The sequence below is a fragment of the Tamandua tetradactyla genome, chromosome 2 (genome assembly GCF_023851605.1).
Source record: "Tamandua tetradactyla isolate mTamTet1 chromosome 2, mTamTet1.pri, whole genome shotgun sequence".
Lineage (NCBI taxonomy): Eukaryota > Metazoa > Chordata > Mammalia > Pilosa > Myrmecophagidae > Tamandua > Tamandua tetradactyla.
The window spans coordinates 40,755,910-40,778,355 of NC_135328.1; the positions used below are offsets into that span (position 1 = coordinate 40,755,910).

The following is a 22,446-nucleotide window of genomic DNA, read 5'->3' on the forward strand; positions in this document are numbered from 1 at the left end:
GCCTCACCCAGCCTGGTGGGGTCTGGCTGTCCTAGTTATGAAACCAGCATTATCAAGGAAAAAAAAAGAAATAGGACATCAGAGCTGGAGTGATGCTTGGAGAACATCTTGGATGAGGTCTGAATTTAGGAGGTACAGCAAGAGAGGCACAGAGAGGCCAAAGCAGAGCCAGAATAGGGAGCAGCTGAGTACCTGATATGCAAAAAATTATTGCTGAATAAATGAATAATGAATACATTTGCACTAGGTTTTAGAATTTGTAAAACATTTCTGTGCATCATTTCAATGTGTGCTCAGAATAATCATATGGGTCTGGAATTAGTACAGATCATTTTCCCATTTTACAGATGAGAAGACTGAGTGAGGTTCAAAAAAACTTCATGTAAGAGCTAGAAAGTGTATTCTGGAGAAGGGCACACCTAGGTGAAATCACAACTCCAACACCAACTAGCTGAATGAATATATACATGTGCCTTAACCTCTTGAAACTCCAGGTAAAACAGGAAATATTGCTCAGCAGACCACAGCCTAAGGGCCAAATCCAGACTCTCGTTGGAACACAGCATGCTCACTCATGCATAGTGTCTGTGGCTGCTTTTTTAAACATATAAGTGCAATTTTATTGAGATATATTCACACAGCATACAAACCGCCCAAAGTATGCAGTCAATGGCTTGCAGTATCATCACCTAGTTTATCACATGCTTTTATTTTTTATCATCACATAGTTGGGTACTCATCACCGTGATCATTTTTAGAAAATTTGCATAACTCCAGAAAAAGAAATTTTAAAAACATGCGTCCCATACCCCTTCCCCCCCCTTATTGATCACTAGTATTGCAATCTACCTAATTTTTTTAACCCTTATCCTCCCCATTATCTATTCATTTATTTTTGTCCTGATTTTTTTATTTATCTGTCCATACCCTGGATAAAGAGCATCAGTCAGAAGATTTTCACAATCACACAGTCACATTGTAAAGCTATATAGTCATACAATTTATCTTCAAGAATCAAGGCTACTGGAATACAGGTCAACAGTTTCAGGTGCTTCCCTCTAGCCACTCAAAAACACTATAAACTAAAAGGAATATCTATATAATACGTAAGAATAACCCCTAGGATAACATCTTGACTGTTTGGAATCTCTCAGCCACTGAAACTTTATTTTATCTCATTTCTCTCTTACCCTTTTTGGTTAAGAAGGCTTTCTCAATCCCTTGATGCCAGGTCCCGGCTCATCCCAGGAATTCTGACCCACTATTGCTAGGGAGATTTACACCCCTGGGAGTTATGTCCCATTTAGTGGGGAGGGCAATGAGTTCATGTGCAGAGTTGGCTTAGAGAGAGAGGCTGTGGCTGCTTTTCCACTACAAAAACAGTTGAGTAATTGTGACAGAGAGTCCCTGGCCTGTGAAGCCTAAAATATTTACTGTCTAACCCTATTCAGGAAAGTTTTCTGATGCCTGTTCTGTGGGCTGACTGAGAGACATGGCTGAGAAGTGAAAAGCCCTCTGCACAGCACCTGCAGGGGGCTAATGCTGGTCTTTTCTCCTCTCAAACGAAGGCTTAGGCTGCATGGAAAATGGCTTCAATTCAACACTTTCCTAAGATTTTACAGACCTCATAAATACCACAGTGAACCAGGAAAAGTCTGGTGTTGGAAGGGCCAGTGTGGTGATGGAGCACCAAAGTGAGAGTCAAGGTCAGTGCACTAGCCGCAACTCTGTCCTGAGAGCGGGATGACTTCATCTGAGCCACGTGTAGTAGATTGAGTGGTGCCTCCCCGCAAACTCATGTCTGCCTAAGACCTCAAAACATGATCTTATTTGGAAACAGAGTCTTGCAGGTGTAATAAGTTAAAAGGAGTTCATAATGCATTAGGGTTGACCCTAAATCCTATGGCTGGTGTCTTTATAAGAAGATGGCACGACACACCAAGGCACACACCAGAAAGAAGACCATGTGATGATAGAAGCAGAGAGAGGAGTGGTATTACCTTGTGAGGCAAGCAATATGAACAATTGTCAGGAACCAGAGGCTGGAAGATACAAGGAAAGATTCTTCCCTAGAGCTTCCAATGGGAGCATGGCTCTACTGATACCTTGATTTTGGACTGCCAGAACTGTGAGAGAATAAATTCCTATAGCTTTAAGCTACCTGTTTATGGTGCCATATTATGGCCACCCTAGGAGAAGAATACATTGTGTTTCCCCTTTTTGCTCTAACCTGGATTGGGGCTATTGTGGACCACATATGCATATGGATATGTCTGGGAGGTACACATAGAACAACGGGCTCTATCCCTCTGGTTACTCCTCTTAGGTATGGAAGGACCGGACACAGATCCAAGGGCACAGAGCAAGTTAAAGAAGCTTAATTGTGGCACAGAGACCTGAAGCCAGGCAGATCTGAATGTAAACTCTGACCTCACTGCAGGGCAAGTGACAAACTTCCCTAAGATCCAGCTTCTCTAGCTGTACAATGGAAATAAAAATGTGTACCTCATAAAATGATTGTGCAAATTATGGGAAATAGCCCAGGCAGAGGATCTAGCACAGCACTTGACATATGGTGATGATGATGATTTTTGGCAAAGCTAGAACTTTCACCAGGTCTTCTGATTCCCCAGTGTGGGGCCATGCCCCAACCACACTGCTACCCCCAGCTCTAGTCAGCTCTAATATCCTAACAGACCCCAAACCCTGTACTTAGCAGCATAGAAGAGGGATTGAGTCCTCAATTTAAGAAAATACCAGCATCTGCCTTAAACTCTTTCTCTCTCTGCACCTAAATTTTTCATTTCCTAGCCTGACACCATCACTTCACTTGACTTAGTAACAGCCCCTGTGTCAGGTCTTTGTGTTTGAAGTAATGTTCTCCTCTTGTAACTGATGTTTATGCAGAATCCATCCTTTTAAAAGCTAGCAGCCTCCTTATTTGTGTAGCTTGAAGTGTCTCTAGTTTCTGCTGGAAGGTGACATTTTTTGTTTGTTTTTTTGCTTTGCTTTCTTTGTTTCTCTATGTTATTCTCTGTCTTTGCACCGTGCTTCACTGTGTGTGTTCCTTTCCACTCAATCTTTTCTCTTTACTTCCATTCTCTTGTCTTTCTACTTCTGGTTCTCTCCCAAGTTCCCTATGTTTCTACCCGGCCTTCCATATGTATGACTATGCACATACGTTCTGTGTTTACCTTGCTGCTTTCCCCTTATCTTTTTTTTTTTTTTTTATTTTTTTATTTTTTATTAATTAAAAAAAGAATTAACAAAACAATTAGAAATCATTCCAATCTACATGTACAATCAGTAATTCTTAATAACATCACATAGTTGCATATTCATCATTTCTTAGTACATTTGCATCGATTTAGAAAAAGAAATAAAAAGACAACAGAATAAGAATTAAAACAATAATAGAAAGAAAAAAAACAAAAAAAACAAAAACAAAAAACCTATACCTCACATGCAGCTTCATTCAGTGTTTTAACATAATTGCATTACAATTGGGTAGTATTGTGCTGTCCATTTCTGAGATTTTATATCCAGTCCCGTTGTACAGTCTGTATCCCTTCATCTCCAATTATCCCTTCTCTTTTTTTTTTTTTTTTTTAATTAACGGAAAAAAAGAAATTAACCCAACATTTAGAGATCATACCATTCTACACATGCAATCATTAATTCTTAACATCATCACATAGATGCATGATCATCATTTCTTAGTACATTTGCATTGGTTTAGAAGAACTAGCAACATAACCGAAAAAGATATAGAATGTTAATATAGAGAAAAAAATAAAAGTAATAATAGTAAAATCAAAACAAAACAAAACAAAACAAAACAAAAACCTATAGCTCAGATGCAGCTTCATTCAGTGTTTTAACATGATTACTTTACAATTAGGTATTATTGTGCTGTCCATTTTTGAGTTTTTGTATCTAGTCCTGTTGCACAGTCTGTATCCCTTCAGCTTCAATTACCCATTGTCTTACCCTGTTTCTAACTCCTGCTGAACTCTATTACCAATGACATATTTCAAGTTTATTCTCGAATGTCCGTTCACATCAGTGGGACCATACAGTATTTGTCCTTTAGTTTTTGGCTGGATTCACTCAGCATAATATTCTCTAGGTCCATCCATGTTATTACATGGTTCATAAGTTTATCTTGTCTTAAAGCTGCATAATATTCCATCGTATGTATATACCACAGTTTGTTTAGCCACTCTTCTGTTGATGGAGATTTTGGCTGTTTCCATCTCTTTGCAATTGTAAATAATGCTGCTATAAACATTGGTGTGCAAATGTCCGTTTGTGTCTTTGCCCTTAAGTCCTTTGAGTAGATACCTAGCAATGGTATTGCTGGGTCGTATGGCAATTCTATATTCAGCTTTTTGAGGAACCGCCAAACTGCCTTCCACAGTGGTTGCACCATTTGACATTCCCACCAACAGTGGATAAGTGTGCCTCTTTCTCCGCATCCTCTCCAGCACTTGTCATTTTCTGTTTTGTTGATAATGGCCATTCTGGTGGGTGTGAGATGATATCTCATTGTGGTTTTGATTTGCATTTCTCTAATGGCCAGGGACATTGAGCATCTCTTCATGTGCCTCTTGGCCATCCGTATTTCCTCTTCTGAGAGGTGTCTGTTCAAGTCTTTTTCCCATTTTGTAATTGGGTTGGCTGTCTTTTTGTTGTTGAGATGAACAATCTCTTTATAAATTCTGGATACTAGACCTTTATCTGATATATCATTTCCAAATATTGTCTCCCATTGTGAAGGCTGTCTTTCTACTTTCTTGATGAAGTTCTTTGATGCACAAAAGTGTTTAATTTTGAGGAGTTCCCATTTATTTATTTCCTTCTTCAGTGCTCTTGCTTTAGGTTTAAGGTCCATAAAACCGCCTCCAATTGTAAGATCCATAAGATATCTCCCAACATTTTCCTCTAACTGTTTTATGGTCTTAGACCTAATGTTTAGATCTTTGATCCATTTTGAGTTAACTTTTGTATAGGGTGTGAGATATGGGTCTTCTTTCATTCTTTTGCATATGGATATCCAGTTCTCTAGGCACCATTTATTGAAGAGACTGTTCTGTCCCAGGTGAGTTGGCTTGACTGCCTTATCAAAGATCAAATGTCCATAGATGAGAGGGTCTATATCTGAGCACTCTATTCGATTCCATTGGTCGATATATCTATCTTTATGCCAATACCATGCTGTTTTGACCACTGTGGCTTCATAATATGCCTTAAAGTCAGGCAGCGCGAGACCTCCAGCTTCGTTTTTTTTCCTCAAGATGTTTTTAGCAATTCGGGGCACCCTGCCCTTCCAGATAAATTTGCTTATTGGTTTTTCTATTTCTGAAAAATAAGTTGTTGGGATTTTGATTGGTATTGCATTGAATCTGTAAATCAATTTAGGTAGGATTGATATTTTAACTATATTTAGTCTTCCAATCCATGAACACGGTATGCCCTTCCATCTATTTAGGTCTTCTGTGATTTCTTTTAGCAGTTTTTTGTAGTTTTCTTTATATAGGTTTTTTGTCTCTTTAGTTAAATTTATTCCTAGGTATTTTATTCTTTTAGTTGCAATTGTAAATGGGATTCATTTCTTGATTTCCCCCTCAGCTTGTTCATTACTAGTGTATAGAAATGCTACAGATTTTTGAATGTTGATCTTGTAACCTGCTACTTTGCTGTACTCATTTATTAGCTCTAGTAGTTTTGTTGTGGATTTTTCCGGGTTTTCGACGTATAGTATCATATCGTCTGCAAACAGTGATAGTTTTACTTCTTCCTTTCCAATTTTGATGCCTTGTATTTCTTTTTCTTGTCTAATTGCTCTGGCTAGAACCTCCAACACAATGTTGAATAATAGTGGTGATAGTGGACATCCTTGTCTTGTTCCTGATCTTAGGGGGAAAGTTTTCAATTTTTCCCCATTGAGGATGATATTAGCTGTGGGTTTTTCATATATTCCCTCTATCATTTTAAGGAAGTTCCCTTGTATTCCTATCTTTTGAAGTGTTTTCAACAGGAAAGGATGTTGAATCTTGTCGAATGCCTTCTCTGCATCAATTGAGATGATCATGTGATTTTTCTGCTTTGATTTGTTGATATGGTGTATTACATTAATTGATTTTCTTATGTTGAACCATCCTGGCATACCTGGGATGAATCCTACTTGGTCATGATGTATAATTCTTTTAATGTGTTGTTGGATACGATTTGCTAGAATTTTATTGAGGATTTTTGCATCTGTATTCATTAGAGAGATTGGTCTGTAGTTTTCTTTTTTTGTAATATCTTTGCCTGGTTTTGGTATGGGGGTGATGTTGGCTTCATAGAATGAATTAGGTAGTTTTCCCTCCACTTCGATTTTTTTGAAGAGTTTGAAGAGAATTGGTACTAATTCTTTCTGGAACGTTTGGTAGAATTCACATGTGAAGCCATCTGGTCCTGGACTTTTCTTTTTAGGAAGCTTTTGAATGACTAATTCAATTTCTTTACTTGTGATTGGTTTGTTGAGGTCATCTATGTCTTCTTGAGTCAAAGTTGGTTGTTCATGTCTTTCCAGGAACCCGTCCATTTCCTCTAAATTGTTGTATTTATTAGCGTAAAGTTGTTCATAGTATCCTGTTATTACCTCCTTTATTTCTGTGAGGTCAGTAGTTATGTCTCCTCTTCCATTTCTGATCTTATTTATTTGCATCCTCTCTCTTCTTCTTTTTGTCAATCTTGCTAAGGGCCCATCAATCTTATTGATTTTCTCATAGAACCAACTTCTGGCCTTATTGATTTTCTCTATTGTTTTCATGTTTTCAATTTCATTTATTTGTGCTCTAATCTTTGTTATTTCTTTCCTTTTGCTTGCTTTGGGGTTAGCTTGCTGTTCTTTCTCCAGTTCTTCCAAGTGGACAGTTAATTCCTGAATTTTTGCCTTTTCTTCTTTTCTGATATAGGCATTTAGAGCAATAAATTTCCCTCTTAGCACTGCCTTTGCTGCGTCCCATAAGTTTTGATATGTTGTGTTTTCATTTTCATTCGCCTCGAGGTATTTGCTAATTTCTCTTGCAATTTCTTCTTTGACCCAGTCATTGTTTAGGAGTGTGTTGTTGAGCCTCCACGTATTTGTGAATTTTCTGGCACTCTGCCTATTATTGATTTCCAACATCATTCCTTTATGGTCCGAGAAAGTGTTGTGTAAGATTTCAATCTTTTTAAATTTGTTAAGACTTGCTTTGTGACCCAGCATATGGTCTATCTTTGAGAATGATCCATGAGCACTTGAGAAAAAGGTGTATCCTGCTGTTGTGGGATGTAATGTCCTATAAATGTCTATTAAGTCTAGTTCATTTATAGTAATATTCAGATTCTCTATTTCTTTGTTGATCCTCTGTCTAGATGTTCTGTCCCTTGATGAGAGTGGTGAGTTGAAGTCTCCAACTATTATGGTATATGAGTCTATTTCCCTTTTCAGTGTTTGCAGTATATTCCTCATGTATTTTGGGGCATTCTGATTCGGTGCGTAAATATTTATGATTGTTATGTCTTCTTGTTTAATTGTTCCTTTTATTAGTATATAGTGTCCTTCTTTGTCTCTTTTAACTGTTTTACATTTGAAGTCTAATTTGTTGGATATTAGTATAGCCACTCCTGCTCTTTTCTGGTTATTATTTGCATGAAATATCTTTTCCCAACCTTTCACTTTCAACCTATGTTTATCTTTGGGTCTAAGATGTGTTTCCTGTAGACAGCATATCGAAGGATCCTGTTTTTTAATCCATTCTGCCAATCTATGTCTTTTGATTGGGGAATTCAGTCCATTGACATTTAGTGTTATTACTGTTTGGATAATATTTTCCTCCAACATTTTGCCTTTTGTATTATATATATCATATCTGATTTTCCTTCTTTCTACACTCTTTTCCATATCTCTCTCTTCTGTCTTTTTGTATCTGACTCTAGTGCTCCCTTTAGTATTTCTTGCACAGCTGGTCTCTTGGTCACAAATTCTTTCAGTGACTTTTTGTCTGAGAATGTTTTAATTTCTCCCTCATTTTTGAAGGATAATTTTGCTGGATATAGGAGTCTTGGTTGGCAGTTTTTCTCTTTTAGTATTTTAAATATATCATCCCACTGTCTTCTAGCTTCCATGGTTTCTGCTGAGAAATCTACACAAAGTCTTATTGGGTTTCCCTTGTATGTAATGGATTGTTTTTCTCTTGCTGCTTTCAAGATCTTCTCTTTCTCTTTGACCTCTGACATTCTAACTAGTAAGTGTCTTGGAGAACGCCTATTTGGGTCTAATCTCTTTGGGGTGCGCTGCACTTCTTGGATCTGTAATTTTAGGTCTTTCATAAGAGTTGGGAAATTTTCAGTGATAATTTCTTCCATTAGTTTTTCTCCTCCTTTTCCCTTCTCTTCTCCTTCTGGGACACCCACAACACATATATTTGTGCGGTTCATATTGTCCTTGAGTTCCCTGATACCCTGTTCAAATTTTTCCATTCTTTTCCCTATAGTTTCTGTTTCTTTTTGGAATTCAGATGTTCCATCCTCCAAATCACTAATTCTATCTTCTGTCTCTTTAAATCTATCATTGTAGCTATCCATTATTTTTTCTATGTTTGCTACTTTATCCTTCACTTCCATAAGTTCTGCGATTTGTTTTTTCAGTTTTTCTATTTCTTCTTTATGTTCAGCCCATGTCCTCTTCATGTCCTCCCTCAATTTATCGATTTCATTTTTGAAGAGGTTTTCCATTTCTGTTCGTATATTCAGCATTAGTTGTCTCAGCTCTTGTGTCTCATTTGAGCTATTGGTTTGTTCCTTTGACTGAGCCATATTCTCAGTCTTTTGAGCGTGGACAGTTATCTTCTGCTGCTGGCGTCTGGGCATTTATTCAGATTTCTCTTGGTGTTGGACCCAGCAAGGTTGTAATATCTTTCTGTGAAATCTCTGGGTTCTGTTTTTCTTATCCTGCCCAGTAGGTGGCGCTCGTGGCACACGTTTGTCTGCGGGTCCCACCAGTAAAAGGTGCTGTGGGACCTTTAACTTTGGAAAACTCTCGCCGTCCTGGGGGTTCGCTAGCCGAAGCGGCTTGAGCCGGCCCAGGGTCCGAACGCAGGGAGGGTGTCCGAACGCAGGGAGGGTGTCCGAACGCAGGGAGGGTGTCCGAACGCAGGGAGGGTTGCTGGTCGCCGCAGCCAGGGAAAGAGCCCGTCCGAATTTCCTAGTCGGCCCTGGGCAACAAGCGTGGCGGGAGGGCGCCAGCGGCAGCGGCCCACCCGAGAGAGTGCACGTTCCCCGGGAGTCACGGGTTTGGAAGGGGCCTCCCCCACCCGTCACCGTTCTCCGCGGCCTGGGGGTTTCCGATCCAATTCTCTCAGTTGGTCCGGGGGCTGCGCGTGGTGTGGGCGCCAGTCGCCTTGGTTTCAGGGGACCACCTCTCCAATTCTCCCAGCCGGCCCGGGAAGGGGGAAGAGAGTAACTCCGGCCGCTTGCCACCCCGCCCGGTAAGGCCCGCGCGCCTCAGCGATCTCACCCGAGCTGCTTCTCTCAGCCAGCCAGCCGTTCCAGGATGGGGTACGCTGTCTTTTTTATCTCTGTTGTGGCTTTGGGCACTTTCTGTATCATTTCTACTCCCCTAGTAGGTGTCCTGGAGAAGAAACTAAGATTCGCGCGTCTTACTAAGCCGCCATTTTCCAGGAAGTCCCCTTATCTTTTAATCTCTCTACTCGCTACTACTGTTTTCCCTCTTTTTCTTCCTCCTGCTCTCTTCTTCATTTATCTCTTTTTTCACACATTGTTCCCTGTCTCCATCTCCTCTTTTAATCTCTCTTTGTCTTAGACTCCTCTGTCTGTATTTCTTACTGTCTCTGTTTTCCCTGGTTCTATCTATATATCTATTTATCTATCTTTGTCTATCTCTTACTATCATATCTGCTTACTGTGTGTCGCTGTTTCTTCTCTTTCTTTCCATCATTTTTTGTACATGTTCTCTCTCTTTTTGCTCCCCCACTTTCTCAGAGCATCTCTTCTTCTCCCTTTGTTTCTTTGTCTCTCTTTCTATTTCCTCACTGCCCTCTAAGGGTCTTAATATTTAACAGTTTTAATGTCATCCCAGAACCCTTAGTCCTTTTCCATGATTCAAAAATGGCAAATCTCCCATGAGCTTCATTTCAGGAGCTATTAATTCTCTCTCCGCTCTGTACCTGTACCCTGACCTCACTCTACACAAAGTTATGAAGGCAGGGATTGTCCCTACAGTTCCTGCCATGCCTTCTCCTTTGTATCTCTACCCCAGCTCTGATCCTAAAGTGTTTGGATTGGTAACCCAGAGTTGGAGGTGGGGATCCTGTTGGAGAGACTACACTCTACTCTTATTAAATTTACTTATTGGTGGAAACAGCATCCCTGTCTTCTGATGCTTCTTTATTTCATTTGAAAAGTACTTATTTAGCACATACTCCTACCAGACCCTGTGCTGGGGTCAAAAGAGAGATGAATAAAATTTTGAGCTTTGCCCTTTAAAAGCTTACAGTCTCTCTGGGAGAAAATAGAGTTGATAATTAAGATCACTGAAATGATAGATTTATTCAGAGTGCTCAAAAGGAACAGAAATTAGGTCCAGCTGAGGGAAGGAGTGAAGGTTTCACAAGGGAGGTGACAGTAAAGCAGGCGGAAGAAAGGGCTTCATCCATTGTCATTGCTATATTCCAAATACCTAGAACAATGCCTGGAGCATATAAAACACTTCGTAACTATGTTCTAAGTGCATAAATGAATGAATAAATGAATGACAATCTGGACACATTTTTGAAGGATTTCTGGGATTTCACCAGGTAAAGACATGAGAGTTGAGCATCCAAGACAGAGGAGCTCATTAGGGCAATGCTGAGAGCCCAAGGGGCACCCAAATCCATCTGCTTTTCAGGGGACCCACCTGTTCCCCAGCGGTGAACATCAGCTGCTGATGGCCCATGGCTGAGTCTCCCACTGGGCATTGCCTTCAGCCACCAGGTGCTTCCTCACCCAAGGACAGTCCCCTCCCAGAAAGCAGCCCTTTAGCCCTTGACTGGCTGATTGGTATGCAGATGCGAAGGCCTGGCTCTTGTGCCCCAGTCCCTGACATCTCTGAAGGGCCGCCCCGGCCCCAGAGTTCCCCTGCAGGATTAATTGAGGCTTCAGACCCTAACCACACTCAGACCAACCTCTCCCTGTGCCCATTCCTGCCTTCTTCACTTCCTACAGGTGTATTGCCAAAGAGGCCTCACCCTGCATGCAACTCTCTATCTCAGCATCTGTTTCCAGGAAACTTGACCTAAAATTGTATGTTGTGTGAATGAGAAGAGGCCTGTGGCTAGCAGACGGAGAATATGAGGGTGGGGTAGATATGGACTGACAGGTGCACAGGGACCAGATTATAAAGAGCCTTGATTGCCAAGGTAACACCTTAAGGCTTTCTTCTGTAAGTAGTGGGGAGCTATTGAGAAGAGGAATATCTGATCAGAACTGGTATTTACCAAATCCGTTGACAGTCAGGATGAAGTGTGGGCCAGTACGGAGTAAGACTGGGAGCAGGGAGTGAACTAGGAGACTCAAACCTGGAGCTCCAAGACCGACAAGGGAAAGGATGAGATAAGGCATGAGGATGCCAATGGAGTCCATGACCCATCTGACAGCTGTTGCTACCAGTCTCAACAGTCTGACTTGTAAGCAATAGTTTGAAAAATGTGTGCTAGGATATTAGGACCAGATTATATCTGGATTCTGTTGTTTACAGGCTGTGTGATTTGACGTAAGTACCACAACTTTTTATAGTTTTGATTTTATACCCATAAAGTGGGAGCCATATGAATATGCCCATTTTGTAGAGGTGCCATGAGGAGATGTTTGATTCTATAGAAGCATCTACAATACAAGTTAAGAGTTGTGTAGTGTGAAGAGCTTTGTCTTTGGATCCTGATGAAGATTGGGACAAACTTTGGTTTGTACCAACAAAACAATTCACCTCTCTGAGCCATATTTCATCATCAGTAAAACGGAAAACTTATCTTTATCTTCCAAAAGTATGAGGATAAATGAGATGCAGGTATAACTTTATCACAACTACACTTAAGCACCATGGCAACTGATGGTATACTTATTTTCTTTTTCTTTTTTTTTATTATTTTACTTACAAACATTTACTTTTTGTTACAAATATATAAAAAGTTGGTTTTAAATGTACTAAATGAACTAAATGAAATTTTTAAAATTTAATGTAATACAGATCTCTCTGGGGTTTAACCATTCTCTTTCTCTCCAAGGGAAGAGGCAATGCTGTCCACGTACTTTGAAACCATCAATGACCTGCTGTCCTCCTTTGGGCCAGTCCGTGACTGTTCACGGAACAACGGGGGCTGCACCCGCAATTTCAAGTGTGTGTCTGACCGCCAGGTGGACTCCTCTGGATGTGTGGTAAGTCCTCGTTGGCCCAGGTGCCAAGGCCCCTTGTTGGAGGATCCTTGCTCTGAGTGGGAACTGGTCAGGGAGGATCATTCTCATTCTTCTTGCTTGCATGGACTTTGACAAACCAGGCTGCCCCTTTGAACCCTGGTTTCCTAATTTGCAATGTGGGATCAGTAAAACCTACTTTGTGGAATTTTTTAAAGAGTGAAATGAAATATTATAGCTTGAGTGCCTTACAGATAGGAGGTCCCTGAGAGCGTCTAGCCTGAAAAAGCTTCAGTCCATCTGGGAATGAGGTAGGGCATTTCTTGTCTCTGTGGACACAGTGAGGTGCCCACAATGAGGTGCATGCCAGTGAGAGGTAACTCGTATAGAGAGTAGGTGCTTTGGTGTGGGCCAGAAGTGAAAGTTTCAATTGAGACCTAGGATTTGTAGAAGACTTTCTGGGAAAGTGAGTGTTGGAACTGGCTTCAAAAGATGGGTTCACTTGAAGGAGAAAATAGTGATGGGTAAGGCAAAAGTGGGGAGATAGGAAGGTGGTGTTTGTTTGCATAGAGTTTTAATATGTTACATAGAATAAGGACACGGAAGACAATATATAAGGTTCCCATTGCCTACAGAAGGAATCCCAAACTTGATGATTGCTTTATAAGAGTTACCTAGGGTGTTTGTTTAAATGCAGATTTCTGGATTTTACAACTAGAAGCTTTGATTCCATAGAGGGAGGTGGGTTTTAGGCACTTGAATTTTTACAAGTGTGTGTGTATGAATGCAGGTGTGAGTGTGTGTAGGTGTTTTGATGTGTCTTAAAAGGACAGCTTGAGAAATACGGTCCTGCAGGATAAACCTCTTAGCTGGACATTCAGTGCCCTTCTTAATTTGGCCCCTTCCCCACTTCTCCAACCATATCTCTTATAGCTAGAGCCAAAGGGAACTAAGTAGATATAGTCTCTGAATGTGCCGTCTTGTTTTAATGCCTAGGGCATTGCCCATGCCATCCTTTCTGCCTAGAGTGACCTGCTCTGCTACTCCATGTAGGAAATAAATGGACATCTTTCCAGACATATCTGCTCTACAAAACCAAAAGGTTTCCCTTTTCCCCTGGAGAAGTAGCCATGCTACTGGGATCATGACTGTATTCTGTACCTGCATCTGTTACATCACCGATGACACTTCCTAACACAGACTGTCTTTCAAGTTAATCTTTCCCAATAAACTGAGGGGTCACTCAGTAACTGTTGATTCTGCTCAGTGCCCTAGCAGTACCAGTCTCAGTAAATCAGGAAGAAAGAAAAGGGAAGAAAGGAGGGATAGGGCTAGAGGTCAAATCACTGCTCTGAGCTAGGCTTTCTGAGAGAGTACACCACTTTGAAAGTATTATGTACCCCAGAAAAGCCACATTTTAATCCTGTCTCAATCTTGTGGAAGCAGCCTTTTATTTTAATTTTGATTCAGTACTGCAGGTTGGAAACTTTAGATTCTCTCCATGGAGATGTGACACACCCATCTGTGGGTGTGATCTTTCGATTAGATGGTGATGTGACTTCACCCATTCCAGGTGGGTCTTGTTTAGTTTACTGGAATCCTATAAAAGAGGAAACATTTTGGAGAGAGTCAAAAGCACCAGAGCCAATAGAGAGAGCTGACAGAAACTTCTGAGCAGAGCTGACACAGATGCTAACACTTAGACAACAGAGACACAGATGTTTAGAGATGCTTGGAGCCCAACAGAGGTGGCCATGAGATGTTAAGCAAGCCAGAACCTGGAGCGAGCCAAAGGAAGTCAAGAGATGAATGCCAGACTTGGACAAGCAAAATGAGGAACCCCTACATGGATAGAGGCTGAAAGCCACTAACCCCAGGAGCAGGGGACCAGCAGATGCCAGCCACATGACTGCCCAGCTGACAGAGGTGTGCCAGACCCATCGGCCTTTCTTGAATGAAGGTAACCTCTTGGTGCTGATTTGGACACTTTCACTTTCTTAGAGCTGTAAACTTGTAAGTTATTAAATTCCCTTTTTAAAAAGCCATTCTGGTATATCACATTCCTACATCTTGCAAACTAGTAGAGATCCAAAGGAGATAGAATACAAGCTGCCTTAAAGCACTTATACCAACTAAGGAAATAGCAATGGTCAGGAGATCAATACAAAGAAGCTTCTAGAGTATGAGGTGATGCAAGAAAACTATATTTTAGACTCAAAGATCAACAGATCTTCAGATGTGGATAGAACATTGAAATTTTTATTGATCAGAATTCTTAGGGTTACAGGAGACAGGAACTCAACTCAAAGTAGTTTAAGACAAAAGAGGAAATATATTGGCTCAAATAACTTTGGAAGTCTAGGCGCAGTTGGATTGAGAGACTCAGACAATGAAATTGGGACCCTGTCTTCTCTCCTCCTCTTAGCGTTGTGCCATTCTCAGACCTGTTTACACCCTATCTACTCAGGGAATCCTGCAGGACAAGGACACCTCTTTCTTACAATCAGAGTCACAGAATTTCATCTCACTGGGCCAACTTGGTTCTCCTATTGATTCCTGTACCAGTCTTTGTAGTCAGGAAGATGAACTGAACTCTGGAGGGATTAAGTTGTCTGCCTCTTTCATCTTTTTTTCCACCAGTTCTCTTTCCTCAATTAATTAAGCTCCTTATCCTTGAGGGAATGTCCCAGAGAATGAACCCTTAGAATTCAGAGATTGTGTGTATTTGTATGTGTGTATCCAGGCAAGGATTGTCTCTCCTTCCCACTCAATATAAACTGGAAAAAAGAGAGGAAGGTAGGAGGAAGAGGGGAGAGAGAGAGAGGGGAGAGAGAGACAGACAGACAGACATTAGTTCCCTGAAAGTAAAGAGAAATTTCAACAGTCTAATGAAGTTGTCAGATCTCCTTCCCTAGATTAAGGATCTAATATGCAACTCCAGGACTCAATGGATGTAAGGTAAGCCTTTTCCATCCTTCAGAATAGTCAGGGAAGTATATCCATTTTTTCACTGAGATTTAACATTTCTTTTATTTCTCTGTAGGCTTTCTTTTATTTCTCTGTAGGCTTTCCATCATGCCTGCAAAGAGAAACTTAGTCTTCTCAGCTCTCCGTTCTAAAACAAACAAGCAAATTCTGTTAGGTATAACACTAATAATTCCTTATATTGTTATAATACTTCAGAGTTTACAAAGTGTGTTGACATCCAATAACTCATCCTCACCACAACCCTGGACAAAAACTTCTCTCAGCAAGTTGAAAATTGGGAGTCCAATTTCCAAGGTCTTGCCACAAGATGGCAGGATGGAGGACCAAGACTAGGTCTGTTCTTCCGTATCATTCTAAACTGCTCAGGCCTCTTTCGGTTGTTTGCTTTCCTGAGGAGCTAAGACAAGAAGATAGCAGCAAGGAACCATAGAACAATGGCTAGTTGGAGTGAGCTCAGTTTAAATCTTGCTTTTGATCACTGGCTGCCTCTGGAATCTATGTTGACTTCCTTAGCCTCAGATCCTTAATCTTTCCAAAGGAAATAACAGCTCTTGAAATTATTGGTTTTCTGGAAAGGAAAGAATCTAACTGCAATGATTTGGAATTGTTAAAGTATCATTTATATGTGAGATGATGAATCACAATTACTTATACTTTTATGTAGTGGATATGATATTTAGGACTACACTAATGATGAAGTATGTTTTAATTTTCTATAATTTTTCTAAAACTGAATTTCATTTCTGTTCCAATCCATCCACTGGTTGTGGAAATTATTTCTGATCAATTTACATTTTCATTTTCTTGAACTTCTTCGAGAAACTTCTGAACTTCTTCGAAGTTCAAGAGGGCTGATCTACCACTAAGGCATAAGAGGTTTGGGGAGGCTGGGAGAGTTGATACTGAGCCATCATCTCTCAATTCTGGTATCTGCTTTCTCATCAATATCTCTAGTCATCACACTCTTTCCTTTCTGGCATATGCTAGGACCTCTTGTCCCTACCTGATTTACAGCTTGTTAGTCCATCCTACTCATATTCTTAATCCCTATAAAGCCATATAGACCCAGTTGGCTCTATTCATTAAGCAGCTTTTCCACCCTTCTCAGGACATGAGGAATGTCCAGCAGTGCATCTGGAACACTGAGGCCATGGGGAGCTTATGTGGACTTTATGAGGAGGACCTTTGATCATGACATGCCAGGCACATGTCAGGGAAGAGCGCTTAGCCATGCTTGCCGCCACTAGCTGTTTTCTGGCAAGTAAGGCACAGGCACCCTTTGCCTTCACATCGGCTGTACCTGATTTTCTGTAATCTCTCATCCCCCATGTAATTAACCTGGTGGGGTTAGAGTGCAGGGTTCCAGAGTCGGTGTCAAGATGGCGGCTTAGCAAGGTGCGCGATTTAGTTCGTCCTCCAGAACAGCTACTAAATAACCAGGAACAGTACAGAACAGTTCCTGGGGCCACATCAGTGACTGAACACACAGTGTACCCCAGTCTGGACCAGCTGGACCGGCTGCGAGGCTCCCCAGAACTATGAGTTCCCCAAGCCATGATGGCTAGCACCCCTCCCCCACAGGCTGCTTCCCAGAGGGGAAAGGAAAGGGACTTTATCAGCAGCAGGGGCTGAGCCCAACCAAACCCCAATTGTGGAATTAATTCACAAATTCTGACTACTAAAAATAGGCCCCCAGCTCAGGTGAACCTGTTCAAAGCGGAGGTTGCTCATTTTTGCCCCAGCACCAAGGGGGAAAAAGATAAAAAAAAAAGAAACAGAGGTTTTTGTGGCTGTGTTTCTACAAAAGCTTGACTGCCTTTGGATACAGCGGCAGGACTTCTCAGACTGCAACTGCCCCAGGCATAGGCAGAAACAAGCTTGTTTGAGGGCTTGTCTGGAGCCTGTGCCTTCCCCAGGGGAGGGGTGGAGCCCAACTCAGGTGGAATCCCTCCCTCAAGGAATTCAGACACCAGGGCTTGGTAATTTGAAGCCATTAAAACCAGCCTACAGCCTCTACCACACCTCAGCAGGGAGAATCTGCCATAGCTAAAGGTATTGCATCATCTTATGCTGGTGGGACCTGCAGGCAGACAAGTGCCACATACTGAGCAGGATAAGAAAAACAGAGCCCAGAGACTTCACAGGAAAGTCTTTCAACCTGCTGGGTCTCACCCTCAGGGAAAACTGACACAGGTGACTCCTTCACCCTGATAGGAGGCCAGTTTTGTCTGGGAAAATCTGGCTGGGGTCTATAATACCTAAGTAGATCCTCCTAAGGGTAGGGGAGGGGGAAGGCACCATACAAGCAGGGCAAGAAACAAGAAAACAAGAACTGAAAAATTCTCCTCTGTTAAACAAAACCTAAGCTAGTGGTCCAGAAAAAGCTGAACTGAATGCCAAAGAACAGAGAGACAACAAATTCATCTAGTAATTATGCCCTAGGTAAAAGAAGTGAAAACAATCTCTAGAATAAACTAACTAAGGTAATTAAATGCCTAGACACCAGCAAAAAATAACAAATCACACTAGGAAAATTGAAGATATGGCCCAGTCAAGAAACAAGCCAACAATTCAAATGAGATACAGGAGTTGAAATAATTAATTTAGAATATATGAACAAACATGGAAAACCTCATCAAAAATCAAATCAATGAATTGAGGGAGAATATAAAGAAGGCAAGGAATGAACAAAAAGAAGAAATTGAAAGTTTGAAAAAACAAATCACGGAACTTATGGGAATGAAAGGCACAGTAGAAGAGATGAAAAAAACAATGAAACCTGCAATGTTAGATTTCAAGAGACAGAAGATAGGATTAGTAAACTGGAGGACAGAACATCTGAAATCCGACAAGCAATAGAGTGCAGGGTTCCTTTTGAAAATATTTGAGCAGCCATCTTATTTGCCTTCCAAAATCCCCTTCTCATCCGCTATCTCCAATGATCCTTATTTCCTTTTGTGTGGAAGGGGACTAATTCTCAGACAGATCACAGAATTTCCCTTTGCTTTTATTTGTTTACTTTATTATTATTATTATTATTATTATTATTATTATTATTATTATTATTTTGTATGGGCAGGCACCGGGACTTAAACCTGAGTCTCTGGTATAGCAGGTGAGAACTCTACCTGCTGAGCCATCGTGGTCTGCCCTATTTATTTATTTTGTTTACCTTATTTCTAGGCCTCAATTTTTGAAGCCCAGAAGAAAAAAAATAAGTAAAATTGACTTTTTTTTTTTGCTTTTGAAGCCCAGAATAAAAAAATAAATAAAATTGACTTTTTTTTTTTTTTTGCTTGGCATTTTGTTTCTGTTGTAGGACTCTTCTCCTGGGATGATGCAGACCTCAGGTGTAGTTGCCCAGATTGGGGAGGGTCATAGGGTGTGTGGTAGGCAGGATAGTCACCCATCCCACTCCACCCACTGCAATGATGACTATGTCCTAATCCCTGTAGCCTACAAGTATGTTATGTTACCTTACAGGACAAAGGTGAATTAAGTTTACCAATGAAATTAGAGTTGTTAATCAGCTGACCTTAATAGGGGGTTTATACTTGATTATCATGATAAGCCCAGTGTAATCACAATGTAATTAAATGTGGAAGAGGAAGACAAAAGAAAAGACCAGAGAGATGCAATATTCCTGGCTTTGGAGATGGAGGAAGGGGGTCACAAGCCAAGGAATGTCTCTTGAAACTGGAAAAGTCAAGACAATTGATTCACCCCTTGACCCTTCAGAAAGAAACATAATCCTGTCAACAACTTGATTTAATCCAGTAAGTTTTGTGTCAGACTTTTAACTTATAGCTCTGTAAGGGAATAAATTTGTGTTGTTTTAGAATACCAAGTTTATTCTAATTTGCTGCAATAGCAATAGGAAACTAATATAAAGTGAAAAATAATATAGGGAAGGGGGTGATATTAAAAAAACTATCCCATCACATTTAGTTACAATTATTTCCTGGGAGAGCCTTACCGCTTGACCGGAGATGGAAAAAGTAATGATGATGAAGCATCAGAAAAGAGAAGACGTGTTCCCCTTCAGCATTTTAGAGAGTAAAAATTGTTATCTATTAGGAATGTTATAAATCTGACAACCATAATGATGTCAGCAAGCCACATTTTGAAATGTAAGCTATGGCTTCATTTATTCTGTGTGGCAGTATAAACATTGCGAAATTTTAATCAAGATAGAGAATGAAAACAAAGAAAACTGTAAGCAATTAATCATAACATAGTGTGGAAGATACTGCCACTACCATGTCTAAGTAAATGCCGCCTGACATGCTTCCCTCATGCCCTTCCTTTGTGTTTTCCTGGTTTTCCCAGTTTGGGAAGGTGCCTTTTGATTGACCCAACACCAATCTGGTGCAAAACCCAACCTTCTCAGCCCTTTTCAGAATGTTATTTCAGAACTTGTCTTCACTATTGCAGTTATCTATTATTTCAGAGTAAGCTGCCCTAAAGCTCAGTGGCTTAAAACACTTACTTTATTTTGATTACAATTTCATGGATAAGGCGTGTGGGAAGGGCTCAGCTGGGTGATTTTTCTCTGATTCACAGCTGAGGTATTTGTAGCATGAAGATTCACTTCCAAGATACCCCTTCACCTCTATGCCCGGTGCTGGAGCTGGGATTCTCTCTGTATCTGAGACCTCAGCTGGAGCTGTAGACTGGAGTGTATGCACATAGCCTCCATTTGGTGTGGTTGCCTGACATCCTAGAGGCTGAGTTTGCAAAGAACATCTGAATGTTCCAGGAGCCCAGGCAGAAGATGCAGACTTTCTAGATTCCTAGAGCCTGGCCACAGAAGTCCCAGAACATCATTTCTGCCACATTCTATTGTTGGAGCAAATCATTAAGTCCAGCCCAGATATAAGTGACCCTTCACTGGAGTTCATCAATCAATGTGAAGAGAAGCAAAGAATGTGTGGCCATCTGTAACCTGGGCACTTATTGTAGTCATGGACTCATAGGTAAGGGCTGCCAGAGGAGGAAAGGGTTCTAGAGATCTTCCAACTCAGACCAGCATCTCTCCCATTATGCAAACATGAAAACAAAGGTACAGAAAGATGCAGAAATTGCTCAGATTCCTGTAGGGAGTTGTGATAGAATCAGTTTTAATCTCAAGACTCTTGCCTCCCAGTTGTACCTTAGTCTATTGGCATTGTAGCAGAAGCTTTGCCACTCTATCAGTCCAACTGTTTATTTGGTAACTTGTCTGTACAGAGAACTGTGAATGGAACAGGAAATAAAAAAAACAAGAGCCTGCCTTGTTTTGCAAGCTGATTCAGAAGTCAAGATAGCCTTTAGCAGAGATGCAGTGTGACCTCAAACACTTCGTTTCTCTGCACAAGAATATCTAAGAGTGTTGTGGGTACAGGGGGAAAGCGAAGTATAGGACAGAAGTGATACTCACTAAGCACCTGTTACATGCTGGTTCACTTATGTGCATGACAGTTATGCTTATGACTGCCCACCCAGATGGGAATTATACCACCCACTTTACAGAGGAGGGAGTCTGAACAGCATCACCCATGCAGTGACTGCCCCTGTACCCTTATTTTAACCTGTTTCATTCCCATGGTACTACTAAGGGTGATATTATTATTACCTCCATTTTACTCTTAAGAAAACTGAAACCGTCTGGTAAAAAGCCAGAATGTGTGGAGAGGTATAGTGGGAGAGAAGTCTGGAAAGGAGGGCAGTGCTAGGCAGTTGAAGACTTCATAGAAAGTTAGGACTGAGGAAGGTACCTGTCTGCATGTTCTCTGGATCAGAGGGAGTGATGACAGCTTTCGGTATTTGACTCTAGTATCAGTTCCCAGCCCTGATTCTAAATTCCAGAACAATCCCAAATTAATAACTCACTCCCCCACCCCCTAAAAACCACCAACTTACCTTCCCACCTCTTCTCCCTCTTTTCCATTTTCCATTTTGACCTAGAATGCCATCTGGCCTCCCAGTTGTTAGGAGAGACCATAAGATCCCTGATTGCCCCGAGATGCTGAGAGGCTATTACAAGATGCTGCCTTTTTAGAAGTTAATATGAATAAAAGTAGGAATTGTGAATTATTATAGGTCAGGCACCTCTTGTCACCACTCAGAGGGAGGCAAAAGCTGGAATCCAGTTAAGTTAGGGAGAGAGAGGCTATGTCTCTCCATTCTTCAACCTTTCCCCTGCTTTAATGACTAAATTGGACTGTAATTAAAGGAAACAAAAACTCAGGAGGGGTGGCAAAGGCAAGCAAGGAGAATCAATAGAATGAGAAATCATTGTGGAGTGTATCCCAGGCACTGCTGCCCAGGGGAAGCCCGGCCACTGTGTGTGTGGGCGTCCAGCCTTCCTGGACAGGTTGAGCAGATATGAGGACCAGTAGGGTTTGGCTCCTGGGGGTTCTTCATCCCCAGGAATGGACTGGACTCTTGAGGGTTAGTCCACCAGGCAGATGTGTGACTAGAGGACGTGATGGATTTAGAATGATTCAGAATTCAATGGGGACACATTTTGCCAGAGTTCAAAATGGGAGGAATGATGCCACAGTTTTCATCTTTTGAATTTTTAGGAAGATGCAGAAGCCAAGAGGCAAACAACTTTGTGAGAACTATTTCCTAGATTCTTGGGTTGAGAAACTGTATTTAAAGGATGGAGCATTTCTTATATGATACCCTCCACAAAGTGTTGTCTGTCCTCTGATCACATGGGTCTACAAATAGACCTTTATGACCCTTCATAAATAATACTAGTACCTATATTACTAATGGTATTATTAGCATTCTTATTAATACTATATTATAATACTATATTATAGTGCTAATACTATCACAAATATTATTATTAATATACTATAATAATCCTATAATTGTTTAATGTAATTATAATAGTAGTAGTATTAATAATACTAAATAGCTATTAAGGCTATCAATAATAATGTCAGTACTTGCATTATCGATGATGGTACATATAGACAGTTTTTCAGTGCTGATTATGTGTCAGACCATGAAATAAGAGCT

At 40.8% G+C, this 22,446-nt stretch overlaps 1 protein-coding gene across 7 annotated transcripts in view; it reads left to right on the forward strand.

Moving 5' to 3' along the window:
• ASTN2 (astrotactin 2) overlaps positions 1-22,446 on the forward strand; it is a 903,825-nt gene that overhangs the window by 503,470 nt on the left and 377,909 nt on the right. For all 7 annotated transcript variants that reach the window (XM_077143577.1, XM_077143583.1, XM_077143589.1 and 4 more), the window contains one exon: positions 12,318-12,468. In XM_077143577.1, coding sequence (XP_076999692.1) covers positions 12,318-12,468 — 151 coding nt within the window. The remainder of the gene's footprint in view (positions 1-12,317; positions 12,469-22,446) is intronic.